Below are 27,082 nucleotides of genomic sequence, written 5' to 3'. Positions count from 1 at the left end.
ATACAGAGGTGTGTGGTGTGTGTGTGCGCGCGCAAGAGAGAGAGAGAGAGAACTCATTTTCCCTGTGGTAATAAAAATACATTCTTTACCATTAAAATTGTAACTAGTGCAAGTCCTTGGCTAAGTCGGAGCTCGGCCTCTTTCGGGGTGCCCCCTCTGGGGGTTCATCAGGAGGATTTGAGGGGGACCTCGTACTTGAAAATGACGCTGAAGATCTTCCCGCCCAAACGGTCGGCCAGCCAAGAGTTTTCAGCACTGCCAGCTTAAGGCTCTCGCACTTCAGCTTGGCGTGGTAGTTGGTGTGGATGGCCCGGCCCATTCCTTCGATGATCACCAGGTCGGTCTTCCGCTCTCGGACCAAGCTGGCCAGGCCCTTGTCCAAGCGGCTGTGAGAATCAAGAGGAGGAGGAGGATTAAATGACTGAGGTGGAAGGGAGCAGTTGGCTCAAATTAAAGAGATCCCTTCAAAGAACTCACACAAACACACACACTCTACTCCAGAGGTGGGTTCCTACTGGTTCGCACCGTTTCGGTAGAACCGGTTCGCCAAATCTACTGAACCGGTTAGAAGAGGTTCCATCAGTGGACCCGGAAAGCAGGCCACACCTACAGAAGAGGTTCCAACATTTTTTGAAACCCACCACTGCACTACTCCCCACCAGAATATCTACACTCGGTTCATTTTAAGCCTTTTAAATAGCTTAGCAGGTGTTTAGAGTCCCCATCCCCCCCAAATAGGCAACGTCTATTCTCCTTTACGTTCTTTTTAAAGGATTTATAATAAGGGAAAGGTTCCATTCGCATATGCTTGCTGGTCGTTCCTGACTCTAGGAGGTGGTACTCATCTCCGTTTCAAAGCCAAAGACCCAGCGCTGTCCGAAGACGTCTCCGTGGTCATGTGGCCAGCATGACTCAACGCTGAAGGCGCTCGGAACGCTGTTCCTTCCCACCAAAGGTGGTCCCTATTTTTCTGCTTGTATTTTTTTAACGTGCTTTCGAACGGCTAGGTTGGCAGAAGCTGGGCAAGTAACGGGAGCTCACTCCATTACGCGGCACTAAGGATTCGAACCGCCAAACTCCTTTCTGATCGACAAGCTCAGCATCTTAGCCTCTGAGCCACTGCGTCCCTCTCGGTTTTATAATAAGCAACAGCAAATTGGAGAATTTTTCAGTAAGAGCTGGAGTTCCTTCAATCAATCAGGCTAGAGCTGGAAGGGACCTTGGAGGGCTTCTAGCCCAACCCCCTACTCAGGCAGGAAACCCCACTTCCAATCTGCAGTTGGCAATCTATCTAAGCGTGACTTTGTAGGATCTTTGAAGAAGGTGGTTTACAGATAAGAGTGGGCAAACTCTGGGCTCTGGCCTGCTATCGTTTAATGCTAAAGTTGTGGCCAAACAATTCCGAAGGTCTCAGTTGGATGCCAGAAGGACAAATTTCTCACCCGGGGCTAATTTTAAAATCGCTTTTAATGGGCAAAGAAGACTCAACCCGGTGACTAATTGGCACTTGCAGAAGAAACATTAAGAGGGATTTATGGCAAAAGGCCCCAAAGGCCGCAGTTACAAACAACTTCAAAGATAAAATATTGTTTTAAATTATCTTTTCAAACGGCTGCCAGCAGATCTGGTTAGAAAGTGGGGAAGTCAGCCATTCAGGCTTAAGATTCACAGATCATCCAATTGGCCCCACCCAGGACCCCAAAAAGGCATATGTTTATGCTTATCCTTTTTTTCTACAGTGACTGGGAAGATGGCGAACCTGAGATCCAAGCAGGGCGAACTGGATCCTGTCTGAACCAAGAGGAGCCTCTCTTCCTTCAGGGCAGTTCTAGAGACAGAGAGAGGGAAGAGGGAAGGGGGTTGTCAAATGGCAACACTCAGCCCACAGAGAAACGTCCAGCGAAGTGGCCCAGCTTTAGTGCAACTTTACAAAGAGAGATGTTAGAAAGACGGGAGGATCTTGGTAGAAGAGAAATGGAGGGATGGGGGAGACACAGGTCGGCGGTGTAACTTTCCCAGAGCCAATTTTAAAGGATCCCTTCCTTGGGAAGCAAGTGCTGCTTTATATGTGATCAAACCAAATTTGCAGGTGTGGAAATTGTCCGTATTTCACTTTCTAACATCTATTATCTATCATCCAATCCATCCATCTATATCATCTATCTTATCTGTGTTATTTTACCTATCTGTTTATCTCTATTTAATCTATCATTTATCTATCCTATCAATTATCTCTATCATCTATATCCCATCTATTATCTATTATCTAGCTACATCTATGTCTGTCTATCAATTATCTATCTGCCTATTTTTCTATCCTATTAACACTCTCTCTCATCTATGTATATCCTATAAAATCTAATATCTATCTATCTATCTATCTATCTATCTATCTATCTATCTATCTATCATCTATCTATCTCTATGTCTGTCTACCAATAATCTATCTCTCCTATCAATTATTATCTAGCTATATCTATGACTGTCATCAATAATCTATCTCTATCCGTTTCTGGTTTTGAAGCAAAGGTGTCATTTCTCTCACTTGCGATGACGTGGTGTTTATGACACTATCCCAATGTCACTGTGTCTTCTTAATAGTCACCTAATTTGACTTAGTAATTTTGTTTCAATTCTTTTATTCAAGGGACCGATTCAAACTGACTGAATCCCACGCCTGCCTTTATTGTCAAGAATTTACTGCACTAATTAGACTGAAAGCATTTCAGGGTGTATGACTTTAAAAACCTCCTTCCTGTGCCCAAAGGCAAAAACTTTTGATTCTTCCCGCTTCATGCCCACCGATCCTTACCGAATGATGCATCCATAGTCGCAATCCTTTCCGCCACAAGCAAGGATTCGTTATACGTGACGTCATTCAGGGCAGGACCTGAATTGCAAGCCAAAATAACCTGGTATTGCAGAGGAGAGAGAGAGAGAGAGAGAGAGAGAAAAGCAAAGGACATTTTGAAAAGAAGTCATTGTGGGTCAGCACTCTCTATGACGTACAGTGAGACTTGAGCCACTTTAAATCAGAACTGAAATACCGTATTTTTTGGAGTATAAGACGCACCTTAGGTTTTTGGGAGGAAAATAAGGGGGAGGGGGAATTCTGCCTACCAGGTATTCCTCTGGTTAGTGTCCTTAATCTGATCAGCTTCAGCTCCTAGGTTTGCAGGTTTTGAGCACGCTTTTTATCCCCTGGTTCGGGATAAGAAACAGCATCTAAAGCACAGCTGATTGTCGGAGCGAGCAGCAATGAGAAAAGCAGGCAAAGCAGGGAAAATCGCTTCACTCGTTAGCGCCTAATTAGGGCTGAAAACAGCTTGTAAAGCACAGCTGATTTTGGAGAGAGCAGCATGAGAAAAGCAGGCAAAGCTGGAAGATGCTTCACCTCGTTAGTGCCTCATTAGGGCTGAAAAACAGCTTCTAAAGCACAGCTGATCGGTGGAGAGAGCAGCAATGAGAGAAGCAGGCAAAGCAGGGAAGATGGCTTCACTCGTTAGCGCCTCTTTAGGGCTGAAAAACAGCTTAGAAAGCGAGATTCAGCCTCTTTTGGGGGTGTGCGTCTTATACTCTGAAAAATACGGTATATTCTGAAATATATGTGCACCCGTGGCTCTCTTGGGGACGCTAGAATGAGGAATGCCAACACAATGGGGGGGGGGGGTCAATTCCTACATCAGTGCATTTCTTTCATCTTGGCCTGTGTGGCAACATGACCACCAAACGCATCCAATATTATTTCGGGGGGGGGGGGGGGGGGGGTGGCCCAGAAATTAAAAAGGGGTCACATCTTCAATACTATCCGGGAAAAGTTTACAAGACCGAGTTGGCACCCCCCAAAATAATGTATACCGTCTCGAAGCTTGCCCATTCTTTTTCTTTTGGCCATGTCCTTGTTAGTGTTAACATCGCTGGCAAATATTGATATTTGGTTGGTATCAATTGATCACCGAGGGTTTTAACGACAAGGGATATCTGCAGTGAGGTGGGCTGCAGCCAATTGGGACCGGTTCAGTTGTTAAACCAGTTGCAGCCCACCACTGGATGTCTGTCTCTTCTTCCTCTTAAAGCCAATTCCCCCTGATGCAGATTCCCCCCCCCCCCCCATTTCAGCTAGGAGATCTCCTGCCAGAACTCCAGGAGACCCCAGCCCCCAAAGGAGAAGGTTGTGGGGGGTCCTTATGTTGCGAGCTTCAAGGGGGAAGAGATGGGGCCGAAGAAACTCTCTTCTCTTTCTAAGTCATGAGTCCGACTAGCATCTTCCATGGAACTAAGTTCTTCCATCAAGTTATTTCCACTAATCCTTTTAGCTGGGATTAAATGACTTTTTTCCCCCAAATGTATTTTTAAATATAGTTGCTATAAAAATAGTAGCAGTTCCGTTTCTTTCTAGTCTTTCACTAACTGGGGGGCTTTCCACAAGTCCCATCAAGGGGGCCAGAGGAAGATAGGAGTTGTAGTCGCACACACCCCACCCTCCAAGGTGCAAGTTGAAGAAGGCTTATCTGGGGCCCCTTGTCTCCTCCTCCTTAAACCGCCAAGCCAGCACACAGAGAGAGACCCTCGAAGGCATGTCACCGTTAAAGACGCCGCGGAAATGTTACTGACCTCCGTGCCCCTACAGAGCAATTCCCTAACAAAAGGGAAGACACCTAAGATGACATCAATTCCACTGTTATCTGCAAAAATTACGGCACATTTATGAGCTGGGCCTGCGAAAGGAAAAAGAGACCCATCAGAGAACCCGGAGACAAAATTAAACGCGCTCCTCACATTCGGCCCATGGAGTCCCCAGTGGCCTCAAGCCAAGCTTGGCTGCTGGAGGAAGCCAAATCTGGGGAAGGGACCCACAACCATCCCTCATTAAAAACAAAAAACAAAACCGTGAGAGGGAGATCTCTCAGTCCCCTGGAATGTCTTGAGTATTCTTAAATTTTGCAGGGGTCGGCACCTTAAACACTCAAAGAGCCGCAAAGATCCTAACCCTTAAGCCCCCCATTCAATTCTGGAGCCGACCGGAAAGTCCGGTTCCCCCACCGTAGGGTCTTCTCCTAAGTGACGTCCTTTTTCCTCTACCTGCCCTAACCGAAAGCCCTATCAACTGTGGAGCTAACCAGCACAGGGAGCCGCAGCAGAACCACATGCAGCTCCAGAGCCACATGGCAGCTCCAAAGCCACATGACGCTCCCGAGCCGCAGGTTGCCGACCCCCGATCTAGATTTTTTTTTTTGCCAACACGAGACAAGGGTAGGAGTAAGCAGAAAGAGTTGACGTTACACCAAGGAGTTCCTTGGAGGGCTGCCCTCTTCCTGTTTAAAAGCAAATTTGGTTCCATCCCGAAAGTCTTATAGGAGACGAGAGTCTGGTGGCATGTTAAAAAATTAGTTCAGTGTTTCTGAACTTTGCAGCAACTTTGAGATGGGGGGGCACGGGGGACAACTTCAACTCCCAGAATTCCCCAGTCGGCCATGGATTGACATTGAAATTGACAGCCGTAAGATTGACATTGAAAATGAAGCAGAAAGTGGATGTAAAAATATTATCAAACAGGGAATTTATTTACCGATGGTTGGGAAAAAGGGGTGGAGATGAAGAATGTAAATTGGTATTGCTAAGCAAATTAAACACCCAGACAACACGATGCTTATAAAGCACGAAGAATTGTATTTAATAGAAAAAACAATCAATAAATTAAAAAAATAAAGTTGCTGCAGTTGGGAAACGCTGGACTAGCCAATAGGTTTCCTCTCCTGCCCAAACCCGTGAGATCCTTCCTCCCCTCTCTGCCCAAATAGACCTCCGAAACAGTGTTGAAGGATGGGCCATGCGTACCTTGAGCCGTTCCACCCATTCGCTGTACGAATCCTCGAGCCAAGGACGCTCTGGGGCATCAGCAAGGGGAAAAGGTGAAGAAGGGGGGAAAGAGAGAGAGAGGGAGGGAGGGAGAGAGGGAGAGAGAGAGAAATACATGAGCAATTGTCAAAAGAACTTAGAAAATTGGAAAGCAATAGCAGCACTGAGAAGACCAGGCTGTCTGATCCTATCAGTTAAATAAAGAGTGGGGGTTGGGCTAGAAGACCTTCAAGGTCCCTTCCAACTCATTCTATTCTATTCTATTCTATTCTATTCTATTCTGCATAGTTTCTTCATCTTAGTCTATTCTATTCTGCATTAGAGCCGGGTGGCGCAGTGTTAAGAGTGCAGTACTGCAGGCCACTTCAGCTGACTGTTATCTGCAGTTTAGCGGTTCAAGTCTCACCGGCTCAAGGTTGACTCAGCTTTCCATCCTTCCGAGGTGGGTGAAATGAGGACCCAGACTGTGGGGGCGATATATGCTGACTCTGTAAACCGCTTAGAGAGGGCTGAAAGCCCTATGAAGCGGTATATAAGTCTAACTGCTATTGCTAGTCTATTCTATTCTACTCTATTCTGCATATTTTCTTCATCCTATTCTATTCTATTCTGTATATTATACTGTATTGTATTCTACTCTATTCTATTGGATTCTATGCTACTCTATTCTTTTCTACTCTAACGTATATTTTCTTCATCCTGTTCTATTCTACATATTCTATTCTACTCTATTCTGCATATTTGCTTCATCCTATTCTATTCTATTCTGCATGTTCTATTCTATTCTGCATATTTTCTTCATTCTATTCTATTCTATTCTATTCTGCATATTCTATTGTATTGTATTCTACTCTATTCTATTCTACTCTACTATGTATATTTTCTTCATCCTATTCTATTCTGCATATTCTATTCTATCCTCTCCTATTCTCTCCGATCCTTAACCCTGTGAGGTGGGTTGGGCCATGGAGAGAGAGACTTAACAACCGTGTGGACTAACTTAACAGCTGCAGGGATTCCCTTAACGACCATGGCAAGAAGGGTGTAAAATGAGGCAAAACTCATTTAACCGCTATCTCGCTTAGCAATGGGAAGTTTGGGGGGCTGACTGTGTCATAAGTCAAGGGCGCCCTGTACTAAAAGAAGGATCTTTCTCCATTTTCCCCCTCCCTTTCCGGTACCTTGTAATTTTTCCTTGGCTTCTTGGAATCCAAACTGGGGCTCCGTTTCGAGGACGCTGGCAGTGAGGAAAAGCGGAAGGAGAGAAAAGAAAAAGAAAAAAAGAGAGAGAGAGAGAAAAACAGCATACAGGTGAGAAAAACCAGGGCGCTGCAACGAAATGTCCTGCTACTGTTCTGGGGAAATTTTGCCGCCCGGAGTCCTTTGGGATTGGGCGGCATATAAATATATTTATTTAATTAATTAATTAATTAAATTTTTAAAAAGTCCATGTGTACTGTTGTTTATGTTCCCTTTCCCCCCTGAGTTGTTCGCTGCCCTGAGTCCCTCCTGGAGAAGGGCGGCATACAAATAAACCAAATACAAATACAAATACATTAGGATTTCCTGGGTGACTTTTTAAGAGATCTGCCCAGCAATCTTCCCAAGGGATCAGAATGATTGGCTTGTTGGTGGTGGGGGTCATATGGCTGGTGGGCATGGCCAACTTTAAAAAAAAAAATTAAGCATTTTACTACCTATTCATCCGAACCGGTTTGTAAAAAAATGCTTTAAGAAGTGGGAGGGGGGGAATTCAGCTGGGCCGTGCGATTGTGGGAACCTCCCCGCCCCCACCTTTTAAAGCATTTTTTACTATCGGTTCAGGTGAAATAGGTAATAAAAAAATTATTTAAAAAGTGGGAAAAAAAGGTTCCCAGATCAGAAGGCACAGCTGATTGTCATGGAACCTCCCTCCCCCTCCACACTTTTTAAAGCATTTTTCCCCTGTCGGTTCAGGCCAATATGCAGGAAAAAAAATGCTTTAAAAAAAACCGGGGGGGGGGGGGGGGGGGAAAGCTTCCGACAATCGCACGGCTCATGGCTGAGGTGCGCGATCCTCGCGAGCTCTTTTTTTTTTACTACAGGTTCGCAGAACCAATGGCAACTTCACCCCTGCTTTGCTTCTTTAGATTAAGATTAGGTGGTGAAGGTGCTTTTTAGACTAAAAAGCAGATTATTTCCAATTTCAAAGCAGAACTTTTGGCTGGATTCGCCCTTCTCCAAAGCGATGCAGAACGTACTCGAATTACTAGTTTATTTAGTGACCGGCACTGAAAAAACTGAATTAGGACAGTTTTCCATACTTACAACTGTTGCAGAGTCACTCAAGAGGCTTGGCAGCCGACTCATATTTATGACGGAGGCACTGTGATCGCCTTTCGCGACCTTCTCACAAGCCATGCCAGATTCACTTAACAACCGTGGGACTAACTTAACGTCTGCAGTGATTCCCTTAACAATCGTGGCAAGGAAGGATGTAAAATGGGCCAAAGCTCATTTAACAACGGTTTCGCTTAGTACCAGGGATTTTGGGCTCCGTTGTGGTCGTAAGGCGAGGGCTGCCTCTAACACATTTGAGTTTTTTTGGGTTTAACACAAATGGGACCCACCTCAACCACCGAGGTCAGAAAAGGCAGAGTTTCTGGGGAAATCCTATCCGGTGAAAAGGGCCCCAAATCCCGAGAGACTTACTCCGTGACGGCTTTGGCTCCCCAGTCGAAGACATTCCCAGCCAGGAGGTCCCTTCACCAGAGCGAACTGCCTCTCCTCCCACCCTAGGGAGTCCAGGGACTCAATCAGACGCCCTGGTAACACCGGAGGGCGATGCCGTTTTCCTTCTGCTTTATCTGAGAGAGAGAGAAAGAGAGAGAGAGAGAGAGAGAAAGGAGGGAAAGAAAGAGAAAGATAAAAAGAGAGAGAGGGAGGGAGGGGGAGAGATAGGAAGAAGGGGGTTAGTTTTCCTTAGTTGCAACCGAGTCTCTCTTGAGTTACAGGAGACAGAATAAATTCATCTTGCTTTCAAAAGGATCTTTCCATCTCTTCCTTCCTTCCCTCTCTTCCATTCTCATCTCCTTTCTTTCCTTCCCATCTCTTCCTCCCTCCCTCCTTGCCCTTTCTTCATTTTTCTCCTATCTTCCTTCCTTCCCATCTCTTTCCTTCCTCCCTCCTTTTCTTCTTTCTTCCTTCTATTTTCCTTCCTTCCCCATCTCTTCCTCCCTCCCTCCTTTCCCTTTCTTCCGTTTTTCTTCCTATCTTCCTTCCTTCCCCATCTCTTCCTCCCTCCCTCCTTTTCCTTCTTCCTTCCTTTTCCCTTTCTTCCTTCCTCCCTTCCTTCCCCAAGTGGATGGGATAGGGAAGCAAAACTTTCAAAAGAGATGGGACCGCCCTCCAGAACAGCGAGGAAGAGGCCTTACCTTGGAGTAGGGATCGGGGAAGTTAAATTCATTCAAGCAGTGTTCCCTTGTATCCAGTAAACTTCTCACTGTTAGGGTGCCGTATGCGCTGAGAAGGAAAAAGGAGGAGAAAAGAGCCAGTTTATACCATTTGGGGGAGGGGGTGGGGGGACGTTCTGCCTTTAAAACCACCCCTGGCTTATTTATAGCAAATTTTGCTCCCCCGTTAACTCTCGCCAGGATTTATATAGCAAGAAAGATCTATTATATCACTAAGTATTGTATCTTTTTATTCTTGGTGAATGTATTTTAATATGTACACCAAAGACAAATTCCTTGTGTGTCCAAACACGCTTGGTCAATGAAGAATTCTATTCTATTCTATTCTGTATATTCTCTATTCTATTCTGTAATATCCTCTATTCGATACCATTCTACATTCCAATATTCTATTCTATTCTGTGTATCCTCTATTCTGTTCTGTTCTATATTCTAATTCTATATTAAATTCTATAATTATATTCTACATTCCAATATTCTATTCTATCTATCCTCTGTTCTGTTCCGTTCTATTCTGTCCTGTTCTATTCTATTCTATTCTACATCCCAATATTCTATTCTATTCTTCATTCCAATATTCTTATTCTATCTACATCCAATAGTCTATTCTATTCTACATTCCAATATTCTATTCTACATTCCAATATTCTATTCTAATCTCTACAAACGGAAAGGGTTTTTTTTCCCATTTTGTGTTCTCCGTTTTTGGTATTCCTCTTTTATTTACGTAACCAGCCTGCCTTATTCTTTATAAGTTGGGGCACATTCTTGCTTTAGGCCCGTGACCCTGGGGAGGCTGCAACAGTTGCAAACACACACACACAAAAAAAAAACACGGGCCCCAGTCCATTTTTCTTCGGTGCCCGTTGCAAACTTTGAACGGCTGCTAAACGACGTTGTAAGTCAAGGACTACTTGTATCTCTCAAAACTTTGGCTGCAACGGGCATAATCGCCCCCACCCCCCCCACACACACACAGCAAGGAAGCCCCAGGCACCAACTTACAACGGCTGCTGTCGGAGTGTTTGAAGCTTCTCCCGGTAACTTGTGTCGGAATTTGTCAGCTCGCTCGGCCAGCGTCAACCGAGCGGGTTGGCTGGCCTGCGGGCACGTTTATGGACCTGGCCGGGGAACGAGAGAGAGAGAGAGAGAGTAGGGGGCTAGAGGAGGGGAAAACTTTATGCATCTTTAGCCATTGTTTCTTTTTAGGTTTTCAGATCTGCCACACTTTCTACTGTGGGAAGGGGAGGGGGGGCATTATACGGAGTTGGGTGATAGGTAGCCATAACAACATCCTTCTTACAAAGCCAAGGTCATCTTTCTCTCGGCACCTGGCCAGAATTGCATGGGTGGAATCTGTCGACCGTGTCTACAGGAACCAGAGCACCTACTCACTTTCTATTATTCTACTACGCATTTTCTATTGTGGGAAAATGGGAGGGGAGATTGTAAGGAGTGAGATGCGATGTAGCCATAACAACATTCTTTCTAGAAAGCCAAGGTCATCCTTTGTCTTTGCACCTCTGCACCTGACCGGAACTGGGTGGGTGGAATCTGTCTTCGTGGCAGTGGAAGATTGGACCATGGGATGGGGGTTTGTGGGTGTGGGGGCAAGATCTTGAACTTTCAACTGGGTGGGGAAAACAGGGAAGCTTTCAGATTCGGGTTTCCCCAGATGTGCCAACGTGGCTCTTTTCAATCAATTGGAACTTTGAGCAATACTTTGCCTCGGACTCTGATTTACTTTTGGATGCTATTTGGAGCCCTGACACATGGGGCCATCCTGGAAAATGTAAGGGGCTGGCCCTGCGAAGAGGAAACATGCCAGCAGTTTGGGGAGTAGCGTCAAGCTGGCCACACCCACCAGGTTCACCACACCCAGGTAAGTAGCATCAAGCAGGCCATGCCCACTCAGTCAGCCACACCCACCACCCCCCCACCCACCCCTGAGGTCAACCACAGCTCTGATGTGGCCCTCGATGAAATTGAGTGTTGACACCCCTGCTCTAACAGATGCAAATGACCAGCTGTCTGCAAGGAGCATCAATCCTTCCCTTCCCCACCATCCTGTCAGAGCTGAAGAAGCTTCTTGGATGAGAAGCGAAACGTCTTCCAAAGAAAAAAACAACACAAGAAAGTCCCAGTTGCTCCCGGAAAAAAAAAAATCACTTGGGGGCTCCAAGCACTTTTCGGCTCCTTCCTGGACCAGGGGTAGGTGGGTGGGTCACCCCCATCCTCACCGTAAAGGGGTCCTTACCCCGTCCAAGGACTCCTCAAAGCACGAGAGCCAATACTGGCGGGCCAGGAACGTCGTCGGTTAAGTCCACAGTGTCTGCAACATATGTGGAAGGATCCTGCAGCAAGGCAGATTGACCAACATTCGCTCCAGACGATCCATTTCCCACATGTCGAACTGAGGGAAGGGGGGGAAAAAAGAGAATATATATAAGTTTCAAAAATTGGTGGGGAACTGCAACCAAAGAGGAGCATGCATTTAACAGCGAAAGAAGCCACAGCCCAGGAAATGCCTCAGTGTTTTAAAAAAAAAAAATCAATTTAAAAAGGGATAAAAATAGGATGTTGGCTTCCGTCAAACCTCCTTTTGCTCTCAGTTGGAGGACTCAAACTTTGCTCTCCTTTTACGGTGGGAGCAGAGTATTAAGAGAGCAGTTTAGTCTAGTGATTAAAGCACCAGGCTAGAAACTCAGGGGGACTGGGAGTTCTAGTCCCGCCTTAGCCATGAAACTAGCTGGATGACCTTGGCCATCAACAGAAAACTGGGAGTTCTAGTCCCGCCTTAGGCATGAAAGCCAGCGGGGTGACTTTGGGTCCAAACAACAAAGGCTGGGAGTTCTGTCCCACCTTGGGTATGAAATCCATCTGGTACTTTGGCCCAGTCACTCCCCCTCAGCCCAGCCCACCTCACAAGGTGATTGTTGGGAGAAAATAGGAGAAAGGCGGAGAATTAGTCCTGTTCGCCACCTTGAGTTGCTTATAAAAAAACAAAGGTGGGTATAAATAAAAAAATAAGTAGAACTTTGCAGCTGAGCAAAATATCCCTTTCCACTTCTCCCCCCCCCCCAAAATCTCAACCCCCCCTTCTGTATGCTACGCAAATCATACCAACAACAAAAAATGTTACCCAGTGTCACATCTGCATGCTTCCCCTGAACAGAGAATGCCATGTTAATATTTGTCTTATGATGGCCGGCTGAGTATCTCAACACAGATGGATTTCGAACTAAAAGGAGGTTTTGACGTGTTCCTTTTGGGTCAGTTTGAAAACATTAGGGGAGAAAAAAACCCGGAAGGATTCCCGAGATTTCCTTGCAGATGTTTCCTGTCCAAACAACGAGCGAGTCCTGGCAGGCCATTTTCCATTGTTTCGTTGGAAAAAGACACCATCGGGACTCATCCTGCCTAGGAAACCACCAAGGGCCCGGGAGGGGGGTAAAGGGCTATATTTAGGTGATTGGAACCCACACGGAGTTTTTTTTTCACTATGCCAGGAAGACTCACGTGTGCCGCTTCGTTCCCCGCTGCATGGGGCAAACGATCGGCGACGTACTCAGGAGGCCTGAACTGCTAGCTAGAGTTCTCCCCCCAGCTGTATAAATTGGGATCTGGTTTGCAGGAAGTGGCAGAAGAGAGAAAGAGAGAGGGAGGGGGGAGAAAGAGTAATATCATATATATATATATATCTATATCATATATCTATATATATATGATATTCCAGCATGCCCAAACGTTCTATTTCTTTTTTTTTATTATTTAATGAATTAATCCTCACCTTTGCCACAGCCAAAAGCTTGGCAGAGTCCTTCGAGCCCTCCTTTGCTTGGGAGGACCATGGAATGAGAGACTGGTGAGCGGGGGAAGGGGGCTTACTTTTTCGTGGAGGGGGGTAGCAGAAGAGAAAGGGGGGCTGCCTACTTACGTCTTGCTCTGCTCCTCTTAAGAAAGCGCCTATGGCTCCCAGGTAGCCTTCGTGCCTCAGAAATAGCGCCTGGACTTCACCCTGCCGTAATAACGAAACACTGGTGTTGGCAAGGAACTGCCCCCATCCCACCCCCCAAGGAGCAACTGCCGTACATTTTACAAGGCGAGCAGAAAGCAAAGGCACAGAGGTTGCTTCAGACCCAAACTCTGGGGAGGGTAACCCTGCTTGGGACCGAGAGCCCAAATTTGCCTTTTGTTCCAAATTTAGGGTAAAAGAATAAACAAACAAACCAAGGAAGGAAATATTAACAGAAGCAGAAAAGTAAGGTGCTCATTTCTCCAGGGGCTTCTACTAGAACAACCGAGGCATCTCTGTGTTGTTTTTTTCGTTTCCCCCAAACCTTAAGGCACCTTTTAAGTTCTTCATCTGCTACGGAGAAATGTAATCATCATCATTTAACCACCCCATCTTCCCTTGCGGGTTGGGAACTGAATGGAGAATAGCAGAGCGTTTTCATGGCCAGATGCTCTGCCTGTTGCCAGTGTGGAATTTTGTTCAGCGGATATAGCAATAGCAATAGCAGTTAGACTTATATACCGCTTCATAGGGCTTTCAGCCGCTCTAAGCGGTTACAGAGTCAGCATATCGCCCCCAACAGTCCTGGGTCCTCATTTCACCCACCCTCGGAAGGATGGAAGGCTGAGTCAACCTTTGAGCCGGTGAGATTTGAACCGCTGAACTGCAGATAACAGTAAGCTGAAGTGGCCTGCAGTACTGCAACCCTAACCACTGCGCCACCCTCGGCTCATTACTCTCACTGTGGCCAGAGAGAGAAATATCTGCCTCTACCTGGGATTGAACTCGCAGCCTCCTGATTGTGGGGGCGAGAGCGCCACCTCTAGGCCACAGCACTCACTCCCACGGAGAAAGTTAAGGGAAAAACCAATCCTATTTATTTTTAGCCATAGAAGAGAGTATTTGCTCTCTGAACTTGGGGGGTATGCTTGCAGACATTTCATCACCAAACTAGGTAACATCATCATGTTAGAAGGGAGAAAGATTTGCTCTATGCTCTCTCTCTCTCTCTTTCTCCCCTTCTAGCACTGATGATGTTACCTAGTTGGTAATTAAACGTCTGTTTAAAAAAAAAACAAAAAACACCAAGCTCAGAGACAGCTAATGACCACCGTCATTTCATTTGTCTAAATATCTTTACAGAGGGTTACTTTCGTGCCACGCAACGATAAGCCTCCAATTTTCACGTTGCTCTGCCTTCACCTAACCTCCCACTCACCCCACCCTGCCAACCTGCTCCAGAATTTCTGATTTAATTATTCCCGCTACCTTGGAGAAGAAGTTGATACGTAAGTGATGTACGCATGGTGACTGGGGTGACCACGGATGAAGAAGCCCCCGAGTAGATTTTGTCCAGGTTGTGGAGTTTGGCGTGCAGGCCAGCCAGCTGCCCGATGTCGTTGCTGAGCATGGTGCAGCAAACTGTTGGCCATGTCTTCTTTGGAAAATCTGAGAAGGGCACAAGAGGGGGGAGGGAGGGGGAGATCAAGCACACACAAACCCACACACCCACGAAAAGATTTGAGTCAATTAATAAGGAAGGTCACCGAATTTGATTCGATGAGATTCAGGGAAAGAATCAAGAAGGTGCAGTGAGATTTGGAGATGGCCAACTCATCTGGAGAATGGAAACAAATAAAGCCCTTAAAATTATGGGGCAAAATTAAATTTTTAATGTTACAGACCGAAGAAGAAACTCCTACCTTTATCCACCGTGGCGGATTTTCCAAGCTGCTAGCTATCGTTCCCGCTGAGGTCCGAGGGTTGGTACGCCCCGCCATAGATGTCCTTCACCAGCATGTCGACGTGGTGTGGTTGGCCCTTCGAGGCGAGCTGCATCAATTCATCACAACTTCTAAAAAAAGGGGAAAACCCCAAAGGTCCTCAAATGAATAGCCTTGAAGGATGATATTTCTGGTTTTCTAGTCTTTTCCGGGTTCTTCATGGAAATCAGTTCTGAGTGGCTTGGAACTGCTTGCCCTCCCTTAGGAGAGAGAAGAAATCTCTTTGCCTCTAAAATCTAGCCTGGGAACCTTAAGACACACTCTTTTCCTGATGACTAGCTTTCTAAATGTAGGATGACAGCCGTTGGAAAGTTAGCCTTGGGGTGTGGAATTCTCCCAGCAATACAGAGCATTGGGTTTCTCCCATTTCTGGCACATTCCTACCGTTTCTCCTACAGATATTCTACATACACATATACATAGATAGATAGACAGATGATAGACAGATGATAGATAGATAGATAGATAGATAGATAGATAGTAGATAGATAGATAGATAGATAGATAGATAGATTGATTTCTTCGCTGCAGTCCCCTCTGCAGGCTCCAAGATCACTGGAGAGGGTTACTGCAGCCAGAAATTAAAAGAGGGCTTGCTCCTGGGGAGGAAAGCTATGGCAAATATAGACATCCTACTAAAAAGCAGAGACAGTCACCATGCCAACAAAGTGCGTGGTTTTCCAAGGATATGGTTTTCCCAACTACAGTGGACGGCTGTGAAGGTTGGACCATAAGAAAGGCTGAGCACCAAAGAATGGAGACTTTGAACTCTGGTGCTGGAGAAGACTCCTGTGAGTCCTTTGGACTGCAAAGTGATCCAACCGGTCAGTCCTAGAGGAGATCCACCCTGACTGCTCCTTTAGAAGGCCAGATCCTGAAGAGGAAACTCAAAGTTTTTGACCACCTAATGAGAAGGAAGAAGGACTCCCTGGAGAAGAGCCCCATGCTGGGAACAATGGAGGGCAGACGAAGAAGGGGACAGCAGAGAATGAGGTGGCTGGATGGAGTCACCGAAACAGTCGGTGTGAGCTTGAATGGACTCCAGAGGATGGTAGAGGACAGGAAGGCCTGGAGGAACATTGTTCCTGGGGTCGTGATGGGTGGGACAACGACTTTGCAACTAACACTAGATAGATAGGTAGGTAGGTAGGTAGGTAGGTAGGTAGGTAGGTAGGTAGGTAGGTAGGTAGGTAGGTAGATAGATAGATAGATAGATAGATAGATAGATAGATAGATAGATAGATAGATAGATAGATAGATAGATAGATGTTTAACTTAAGAGCAATCCATAATTCAAATGCTGAATTGCTAGGCAAAAATGTTACCTTGGTTTGGTAAGCAATGCTCCGAGGCCCCAGAAAGTCCCGCCTCCGATGGAACTTCCGCCAATCCATTCAAATTTATCTTCCGTTTCCACCTATCGAAGACAAAGCAGATTCGTGCCTAAATCCCACCGCTATCACATCCATAAGGACGTAAGTGAGTCTTTATTGCAGCCTGGCGTTGAATGGGCCAGCAGATGTATTTATTGTAGCCCCCTCATGGTTTCGTGATCCAAATTCCGACGCTTGGCAACTGATTCATATTTATGATGGCTACAGTGTCCCGGGGTCATGTGATCCCGTTTTGCAACCTTCAGTCAAGGGGGAAGCCTGATGCACTTAATGACCAGGCTACCAAACTTAACTGCAATGATCCACTTAACAACAGTGGGGGGGGGGGAAGCCATCAAATGGGGCAAAACTCACTTAACCCATGTTTCCCTTAGCTGTTGTGGCCCGCCAGTGGAGCTGGCAGCAGATTCGGACAGTGAGGAGGTTGGGGAGGAAGATGTTGGAGGCAGAGAGGGGCCAGAGCCATCCGACAGTTAACAGCTGCTTCGGAGTCAGACATCAGTGGGGCAGAAGAACAGCTGGAGCCTGTTCCCAGTGTGCGCATGCGCAGAGTGGCCAGATGAAGGGAAGAGTTAAGAACAGGGGTCGACTTGGGAGGAAGGCCACAGGTGGACGGTGAATGGCCCCTCCCAGAGGAAATAAAAGAGGAGCGACAGGGAGTGGAGTTTGCAGGAGACAATGAGTTTCCCTTAATTGGTTTGTGACTCCCCAAGACTCCTTGCCAGGTTTTGCAGATATCAGCCTGGCAGCTCTCCAAGCCAGAGAAGGTCTGTGACCGTAATCCTCCCTTGAAAAACTTTACTGGATGTAAAGGAGCAGAATTCACAGGAATTAATAAAAGGGGTTTTGTCGGGACCAGGAGTTTGCTTCCGGCTCTCGAGAAGCCTCGGTCAGAACATTAGCAATGGAAGTTTGGGGCTCCATTGTGCTCCTAAGCCAAGAGTTACCTGTATGTTGATTAAACCAACCTGTCCTCACCTTGACGATCGAAACTCCGGAGCCAATGTTGACCAGCAAGTAAGGGAAAATGTGGGGATGGTTCATCTGAAACCTGAACTCGGGGTCGGCATCCTTCAGGTAGACGAAGGCCTCGTGGGGGATGTTCTTGAGGACAAAATTGCACCCCTTAATCAGGCAAGTCATCACGTCTTCTTTATCTAATCTACCCGGAAACCAGGTAAAGGAAAACAGCAAGGCCGTTAACAGCTGCAGAAGCAGCTCATCACTTCCTGAAAAAAAAAGCCCCGTTGAGTTTTTTCTCCCCAAATACGTATAAAATTTTTTCTTAGTTGCAACCAATGCTCTGAAGGAGGATTCAAAGGTGGGAGATTTCGTATGTACCCCAAAAACAGGCACTCGCACTTACTTTAATCCCAGCTTCTCCTCAATAAGTTCTTTGAATTTGTACGCACCACCCCCCGTGGCTTTGATGACTTTCGTTTCGGTGTTGACGAGGTGGTCTTTGATGAAATCCCAAGCAGGCTTCGATGTAGGTGTTCTCGAATTTAATGAAATGGAGACGGGCCGTGATCTCCTCCTGGACGGTGATCTCGTAGGGAGACTCGTGTTCGACATCCTTCGGGGGAATCGACAAACAGAAAGGTTCAAAGGGTTCCTCTGGGCCGAACGTCTCTCGCAGGGTGGGGAAAAAATCAGGTTAGCCCGTCTCAATGTCAGCAGCTTTTAAAATAGCTGGACTTCAACTCCCAAATTCCCCAGCCAGCTGCTGGGCTAGATTCCATTGGTTTAAACAAGGTTGCTGAAAACTAGCAAATTCATAGGGAGGAGACTCTTAAATCTCTGTTGCGGTCCCCAGGCGGCCTGCGGAGCTGGCAGCAGAGTCGGACAGTGAGGAGGTTGGGAGGAACATGGGCCACTCCTGGAGTCCGGGGAAGGCTCGGATGAGGGCTTTGTGTCGGAGGCAGAGAGGGGGGCCAGGGCCATCCGACAGTGATATCTGCCTTTGGAGCTGGAGATCAGTGGGGCAGAGGAACAGTGGGAGTAAATCTTGAAGGTGATTGGCCCCTCCCATAAGATATAAAGGAGGAGCAAAGGCACGTGAGCTTTGCAAGAGGCAACTTTGTTCGTTCTGGTCAGTTAAACTCTGAAGCTCTGTTTTGACTCTGTGCTCTGTGGAGCCTTGCAAAGCTAATCGGCAATTAGGTCTTTGGCAGTGTTTCAAGGAAGATAAAGGTGGGTGCTAATCAGCCTTATCCCGAAAGCCTTTGACAGACTTCTATCAGACTCTTTACAAACTATTTGTGACTCATTACGGGCTGAATATATGAATATAATTCACAGCCGTTGAAATAAATAGAAGGTTTTGGGGAATAAGGGTGTGCTTTTTACTGCCTCAGGGAGCCTATGTCAGAACAATCTCAGAGATTGTGAGCCTTTTTTGTTATCATACTTGGGCACCTGTCATCATCATCATCAACGATCCCATAATCCCTTGCAGGGTGGAGTCTGGCCAACTGAATGGAGCTAGAAGAGTGTTTTAATGGCCAGATGCCCTTCTTGTCGCCAATGAGGAGTTTTGTGCAGCAGGTATATTTTCATTGTGCCCAGAGAGAGAGAAATAGCACCTGAGCCCCTGGCATCTCCCGCTCCAAATCTCTCAGGCTGGCGGTTTTGAGTTTCAAAGACAAAATGGGAAACAGAGGTCTCTTACCTTGCACGACTGATCGAAGGACTGTACCCTGGCCACTTTATGTTGGACGGTGGAGTAGTAAGCCAACTTGGCCAGCGATCCCCCTGTTGGCAAAGGAAACCAGGATTGAGAAAAAGCAAAATCTGGGGCACAATTGACAGGACTTCCTTGCAAAACTCAAAACGATTTGGATCACGGGAGACGGCATATTGCTCCAAATGTCTGAAGTGGACGAGGCACACACACACACATCCTTCTTGTGCAATGCCAATCCAGACATCACAAGTCTTGTCCCTCAAGAGGTCTCAAGAACTGGGCTAAATGGTGAACAGCAGTAGATATATTCTCAGTGTGCCCGGAGGGAGAAATATCTGCCTCTACCCAGGATCAAACTCACGGCCTCCGGATTGTGAGGCAAGAACTCTACCTTTAGCCACTGCACCACTCCAGCGGTCTCTATTTATGCCTATTGGTAAAAGTCTATTCAAAAAAAAAAAAAATCCATTTCCATTTCCCCTCATTTGCTTTCTTGTCTCTAAGTAAAAAAATATCCCTTGCTTAGAACTTCACAATTTCTGGAGATTTTTCAAGGTTTAACCACCACGGGGCCTCATCTTCCAGATGGATGGACTCCAATTCCCAGAATTCTCAGCAACGCTGACTGGGGGGGAGGGGGGGTTCTCCTTAGTTCTAGGTTGGATCTCTGAGAAGTTCCCATCGGTTACTTCTGGGTGTTGAAGTCCCCACAAGTCACTGGAGATCATGATGGGGAGGCCCTCTCTTTCCTGTTAATTGCCTTAACCCCTTCTTCAGCAATCAAGCAAACTACGAAAGACCTCCACTGGCAACCGTTCATTTAGCGACCATTCAAGGTTACAAAAAAGCAACTTAGAACCGTTTTTCACACTTACGACCGTTGGCGCATCCCCATGGCCACATGACAAAAAAAAATCAGTTGCTTGGCAACTGACTCCTATTTATGACGGTTGCATATGATCCCCTCGGATAAGCAAAGTCAAGGGGGAAGCTATTCACTTAAAGGTAAAGGTTCCCCTTGCATATATGTGCTAGTCGTTCCCAACTCTAGGGGGCGGTGCTCATCTCCGTTTCAAAGCCGAAGAGCCAGCGCTGTCCGAAGACCGTCTCCGTGGTCCTGTGGCCGGCAGGACTCAATGCCAAAGGCGCACGGAACGGTGTTCCCTTCCCACCAAAGGTGGCTCCTATTTTTCTCCTTGCATTTTTATACGTGCTTTCGAACTGCTAGGTTAGCAGAAGCCGGGACAAGTCACGGGGCTCACTCTGTAATGCGGCGCTAGGGATTCGAACTGCTGAACTGCCAACATTTCTGATCGCCAAGGTCAGCATCTTAGCACTTATCACTTAACAACCATCTAACTTGACAACTGCAGCAATTCATTTCACAACTTTGGCAAGAAAGGCTGTTAAGGAGGGCAACAGAAGCTTGGGCTCAACTGTGGTCGTAAGTCAAGGACTAACTGTATGTAGGCAGAGAACAAGGAAAGAGAGAAAAGGGACTGTCTTTACTTTAATAAATTCACTTAATCGGATGCTTTCTCTCCCCCACCCCACCCCTCTGCTCCTCATCTGACTTTCCACGCTGCCAGTATTGAAACTTGTGATTTTATCAGGCACGAACCAACGTCCAAGTTCTACTAAACCAAGCCAGGAGTAACTCATAATTCATGTTTTCCAAAGCCAGAAAACGGGTTGAGAACTTTAGTCAGAGACAAGTATATTGCACAAATAAATATGGCACGGAGTAATTTATGAGCCAACTCATAAACTGTGGGTGTAGGTAAAAAGCCATATATATCTATATACACATAACAGAAAGAGGAATTTTAATCAAGATAATCAGCTCCACACACTGGACAGGTGTGCGTGCATTCCCACTAACAACCACACAGCAGGATAAATTCACTCAACATACAAATCTGGAAAAAAGGAAGGCGTGTTTTGAACATGTGATCACAGACCACTGAGTCCTCGCGGAGAAATTACAAGATCTGATGCTCCATTCTTTCAAGCCAGGAGAAACACAGGTAGTCCTCGACCACAACTGAACCCCAAATTTCCGTTGCTAAGTGAAACATTTATCGGTTTTGCCTCATTTGACGAACTTTCTTACCGTAATTGTTAAGTGAATCGGTGAGGTTGTTAAGTTAGTGACACGGTTGTTAAGTGAATCTGGGATCGCATGACGCAGCAACTGTTATGAGTTTCAGTTGCCAAGTATCTGAATTTCGATGAGGATGGCCATGGTCGTAAGTGTGAAAAAGGGGTCTTTCAGTGCTGTTGTAACAACAGTCACTAAATGAATTGTCGCAAGCCGAGGACCACTTAGTGAGGGAATTAAAGCCATAATTGCTGGGCTCATGGAGCAGAGTAAGCCAGAGTAGGCCGTCATATTTCTGGTTTAAGAGCAGAAAAGCAAACTTCAAAACAAGCCTGTCATGTCGGCCTCCTCCTGCTGTGCCCTTAACTTTCCTGCCTCCTTATCACCAGGTGCCAGCCACGCCAAACTCAAGGGAATATTGCACATCACAAAATGCCAACTGCAAAAGCACAGAACCCGTCCCCTGGGACATTTCCCGTCCTGTGACTTCTCTACCAGAAATGTTTGTTGACGGCCAGCAGGAAAAAACCAATAGACAATGAAAATGTCAGCCTTGCTCACCAGAAGTTTCTCCTGAATTTTGTCACGTTTATAACCCCACCTTTTTCATGCTCAGCTATGTAATGTTTTTGGGCGCAGAGTTAAAAGTCGTCGTATCAAGTCAGAATTAGATCTCCTAGATCCCGAATAAAAAAATAATACATAAATCAGCTTGGAAAAGGGAAGGCATGTCTTGAAAATCTTGTCAAATAGGGGAAGGAGCCTCTGAGCTCCATTTTATTCCGTCGGCCAACTTCTTGTGTTATTTATATGACGCTGGGTTGTATCCAGGGAGGTGAACTGTTGTGCCAAACCGAACAACTAGCAGATGTTAAATTAGAAAGCTAAAAAATGTTGCACTGATCCCTGTGAGGCTGGTCTGAAACTCCACAAGATTGGCAGGGTTCATCCTACACATAGCTGGAGCTGCTTCATGGCCTGCTGAATAAACCACAATGGAGTATATTCTGAGAAGAGTCAAACCACGGCTTGCAAACCCATCACAACAAGCAAAATCTATATACACTACATGAAGGCTTGCGCTCCCAGCAACACAACCTTCCCAAAACATAGAAAAAGGCAACAGATCCAATTATTTTCATTAGTGACAAATTCGAGTAATTTAGGAAGGGAATTCTGAAAATAAACAGGCTGACTTTTTTTTAAAGGTTTATATAGCTATTTCTTCATACCCACTTTAATTTGGGACAGAGCATTTCCACATCAATGCAAAACTTTAAAAAGTAGTGGTTCAGTGGCTAAGGCGCTAAGCTTGTCGATCGAAAGGTCGGCAGTTCGGCGGTTCGAATCCTTAGCGCCGCGTAACGGAGTGAGCTCCCGTGACTTGTCCCGGCTTCTGCCAACCTAGCTGTTTGAAAGCATGTAAAAAATGCAAGTAGAAAAATAGGAACCACCTTTGGTGGGAAGGGAACAGTGTTCTGTGTGCCTTCAGCGTTTAGCCATGCCGGCCACATGACCACGGAGCCGTCTTCAGACAGCGCTGGCTCTTCGGCTTTGAAAATGAGATGAGCACTGCCCCCTAGAGTCGGGAACGACTAGCACATATGTGCGAGAGGAACCTTTACCATATATACATATACATACATACATACACATACATACATGTATGTATGTATATGTTTATGTTTATATTTAGATAGAGAGATATAGAGATCTCTCTCTCTCTCTCTCTCTCCTCGTCTCTCTCTCTCTCTCTCTCCTCTCTCTCTCTCTCCATAAACACACACACACACAAAATATCTCTCTCTCTCTCTTGTTTTTAATTTATGTTCTCAGATAATCTGCAATTTAGGCCTGGCCATAAATAGTAAATAAACATTAACGCAAAACACTTTGATTTCATATATGTTAGGTTATGAGATTCCTGGAAGCCAGGGAGAAAATGACTGTGGTCTTGTTGTATCCAGGTCTTTTCTCATACAACAAGACCAGCATATATATCAACATTGCCAAGACAATCTCAATCTTACATGGATATATATATATAAATATATGTATATTGACGTATTCGGGTCTTTTCCCGTGTAAGATTGACAGTATCTTGGCAACGTTTCGACGAGGTCACACTCGCCATCTTCCGGCTGGTGACTTCGGCTTCATGCTTGTGCGAGCAAAGCGTGATCAGAGCTCGCACAAGCACGAAGCCAAAGGCACCAACCTGAAGATGCGGAGTGGGCCCGCGTCGAAACGTCGCCAAAATACTGTCAATCTTACATGGGAAAGACCCGAATGCGATGGTTCAGGATGCATGCGACTCTACAGCGAAGGGATTGGCGATGCCGTACCGACGCTAAAGACTTAAGTCAAGTCAAGTCAAGTCAAGGGAAAGACCCGAATACACCAAGACCTGCATACCGGTACCCGTGAAAATCAGATAGATAGATAGATAGATAGATAGATAGATAGATAGATAGATGATAGATAGATAGATTAGATAGATAGATGATAGATAGATAGGTAGGTAGGTGATAGATAGATATAGATAGATAGACAGACAGACAGACAGACAGACATAACATACATACATAACATACATACATATATGTATAATTATATAATTATTATTATTTTAAACAGTCATTTCCTTCCTGGCTTCCAGGGGTCTCATCACCTAACATATGGCCTATATTTGGAGACATGTTCCTTCCAAACCTCTGGGGGGGTTGTTATTATTTTGGGGAGGGGGGAATATTTTTTATCAGTTTCTTTGGTGGGGGAGGGAGATTTTTTTTTTGACAGTCCAGGATAAATTTTAAAGCTCCCCTTTTTGGGGGGTGGGGGGGGGTTGATTGGGGTATCTATCCACCCCCTCAAAATTTGAGGAAGGGTTTCTGAGGGATTTGAAGGAAGTCTCACTAGACAGCCCCCCCTCAAAAAAACCTGGTTATTGCGGGGGTGGACTAAAGGTGGGAGTGCAAACAGAGAGAGGGAAATACCCTTTTTTTTCTCCCCATCGAAAAGGGGGGGGCAATTTAAACACATATCCCCCCCACAGGCAGCTAAGGGGACATTCCCCCCCCTCAAAACATAAAACAAAAAAAAAGGGAAGCATCTCCAAATACATATTTCCTGCAAAAGAGGGAGGCATGATTGGGGGGGTCTTCCCCCACAAAAAAGGAAGCCCCCTCATTCCCTCACAAAAAAAAACCACCCAGGATTTGTTTATACCGTCTCCCTGTTGCCCCCCCCCCGTGCCCTGAAATCCAAAAGGACGCTGGTCTTCGTAGTTTTTGCCGGGTCCAAACCTTAGGCAAGGGCGAGCGCGAGAACTACCGCTCCCATCAAGCGTCGCGCCAGCCGGCCCGACGCAAAGCACGTCGGGAATTGCCGTCCGGCTTAGCCCTCCTCAGGTTGTCCCGATGAAGCGCGGGACTATAAGTCCCGGCGTGCCTTGCGCGGCGCCTGTTTTTTTTTTTCTCTCTCTCTCTCTCTCTTCCCCCCCCTCCTTCGCTTCTCTCTCACCGCCGCCTCAGTGAGGGAAAGGAGGAGGAGAAGGGCGAACGGCGGAGGCGGCGGCGAAGGAATCGGGGGGTAGGGAAGGCGCCGTGGCCGGGCTTACCGATGTCGATGGCGAAGCGCTTGGCGTTCTCCAGGTTGCGGAAGATCTCGTCCGGCGGCAAGGTGATGCTCTTGTCCAGCCGGCCACCTCCGCTTCGCCCGGCCCGCTCCGCCATTTTGGACGCATCGACCCCGCTCGCTGCGCGGCCGGCCTCTTTAGACATGCAAATTTATGCGCATACGTTTTGCATGTTTTAATAGCAGGGGAGGGAGGGGGGGAAAGGAGGCGGAGACGCTCAGCCCTGCCCTCGAGTGGGTGGGACGCCGAGCGGCCCCGCCCACCATCGTCTGAAGGTCCGCCCACGTAGCTTTAGCCTTAACCCTTTAAAGCCCCGTGGGAGACCTCATTGCCATCTAGAAGCTTATATTTTTTTTAAAAAAATTATGGGAATCTTTTTTTTTTTTTTAATAAAACGGCCTCCTGATTTTGGTACAAGGGTTCACACAGCTCTCCAATAGTAGGAATGGGGGGGGGGGGCGTCCCACTTTGAACCTCAATGAGGTCCGGTGGCTTGAAGCAACTGAAAACCAGGCCAAGAAGTGTGAATTTAATTTCCCTGGGAAGGTGACATGTGGGTTTTATTTCCCCCCCCCCTTGATTTCAATGAATGCAAATAAAACTGGATTCTCTTAAAATCTCCTTGCTGAGGATGTGGTCTTTCTGGGTTTATCTATCTATCTATCTATCTATCTATCTATCGTGTGTGTGTGTGTGTGTGAGTGAAATGCCACTCACACATCATCAGGAAATCTCCAGAACCGCAAAGCCTTCAAACTTGAAATTTGGCACATATTTTCCTCTTGGCTTCTAGGTGCTCGCTAAGAAAGGATTTTTCAAAATGACCACCGGATCATTAGTATTTCTTATACGGTAATTAACACATTCTGATGCTAAGGAGTTCTACTCCCCCTCCCCACTGGAAAAGAGCTCTGTTCCAACTGCCAGTTGCCTCACATTCCGTTTTACCTCAGTGCAAACTGGCAGATGTTCCACTCGTTACCTCAGGAGTGGCCTGGGGCTCTTTACAGTACTAAACATCGGTACCTCACCAAAATGTCTATGCCTTCTACTTCAAGGCGGGAGCGATATTCCCTTACGTGTTTCAATCACCGACCACCCCTGAGCCAACGGAGTGAGCCGGATTTCTCCTGCATTGCCAGATCACATAGTTTCGGCGCAAAGCACAAGTATCCAGCTAGTTATGTGAATAAACCCGACTTAATCGCATCTCTAAATATACTTAGAATTAATTTTTTTACAAAGCCCTCTTTTTTAAGGGATTCAAAACTTGCTGTGTGAAAATGCAAGTTTTTTTTTTTAAGGTGCTTTTTCCATGCAAGAAATAAGGGGATAATCGCAATATGAGTACACTTTGGTGTGAGGAATTTAAACACAAGGAGCAGCTTGATTTGATTTCCAAATAAATAAGTAAAAGACAGAGCGGAAGTCACACCTACAAAATAAAATTAAAAACACAGGTTATCCTGGGGAACTCCTTGCCACTGGATGTGCCAACAATCACACATTTGGAAAGAAAGTGGGTGAATTCCAAAAGATAAGACTCTGACCAACCGCTAGTCAGGATGACACAAATATAAAGTTTAAATTTCAGGACTGCCATCTGTCAGAAATGGGTAAGCAGGATCTCCTGCTTGGGTGCGCGGGGTTGGACTAGATGACCTACAAGGTCCCCTCCAACTCTCTTAATCTGTTAAAAAGTGTATTTGACCGTACCCTAATTTTTGTTGGCATGAGAATAAAGGGTTTAAATTAGAAGCCATGCACTTGTATCTTAATTGTATGTTACTTTTTATTCTTTTCAAGTGTCTTTTATGGTGCCTGTTGTTTTAAAAATATCTACGTTTTTACAAAAAAAAAACCTTCGTTTTTAAGCATTTTTTATTAAACTAAACCCTTTTTTGTCAGTTCTCCCAGTTCACCGAATTTTAGCTGAGATTTGAACTGTGGGAAACTGTCATAATTACGGAATGGAAAGAGACCTTCGCTGGGTGGCTGGGTGCAAATCTGATAGAGTAAGTTTGTCATTTTATATTTGAATTTTTTTTTTTAAATATACCAAGCAATCTGCAAACAGAAATCTTTCCATAAAGTGTATTAAATTAATTTAATTAAAAACAACAATGTTCTTTTGCAACCTTATATTAACCACGG

The 27,082-nt window shown here is 45.9% G+C and overlaps 1 protein-coding gene across 1 annotated transcript; it reads right to left on the bottom strand.

The window, feature by feature from the left end:
- Nucleotides 1–78: 78 nt before the first annotated feature.
- LOC116518559 (4'-phosphopantetheine phosphatase-like) lies at nucleotides 79–25,471 on the bottom strand. Its single transcript, XM_032232050.1, is given in 31 exon segments — nucleotides 79–250; nucleotides 253–386; nucleotides 1,760–1,828; nucleotides 2,803–2,912; nucleotides 4,615–4,718; nucleotide 4,991; nucleotides 5,839–5,888; nucleotides 7,041–7,096; nucleotides 8,551–8,597; nucleotides 8,599–8,655; nucleotides 8,658–8,705; nucleotides 9,273–9,360; nucleotides 10,317–10,354; nucleotides 10,356–10,420; nucleotides 11,559–11,616; nucleotides 11,618–11,673; nucleotides 11,676–11,724; nucleotides 12,827–12,904; nucleotides 12,906–12,934; nucleotides 13,245–13,329; nucleotides 14,596–14,615; nucleotides 14,618–14,668; nucleotides 14,671–14,737; nucleotides 14,739–14,775; nucleotides 15,008–15,181; nucleotides 16,436–16,527; nucleotides 17,483–17,666; nucleotides 17,871–17,977; nucleotides 17,979–18,080; nucleotides 19,176–19,258; nucleotides 24,911–25,471. Coding segments are annotated over 31 exon segments (2,385 nt in total). The 5' UTR covers nucleotides 25,074–25,471; the 3' UTR covers nucleotides 79–167.
- Between the last annotated feature and the right edge of the window lie 1,611 nt (nucleotides 25,472–27,082).

Source organism: Thamnophis elegans, chromosome 15 (assembly GCF_009769535.1).
Source record: "Thamnophis elegans isolate rThaEle1 chromosome 15, rThaEle1.pri, whole genome shotgun sequence".
Taxonomy (NCBI): Eukaryota; Metazoa; Chordata; class Lepidosauria; order Squamata; family Colubridae; genus Thamnophis; species Thamnophis elegans.
Note: the sequence above shows the minus strand (reverse complement) of the source record. Positions and strands in the feature narration are given on the sequence as shown.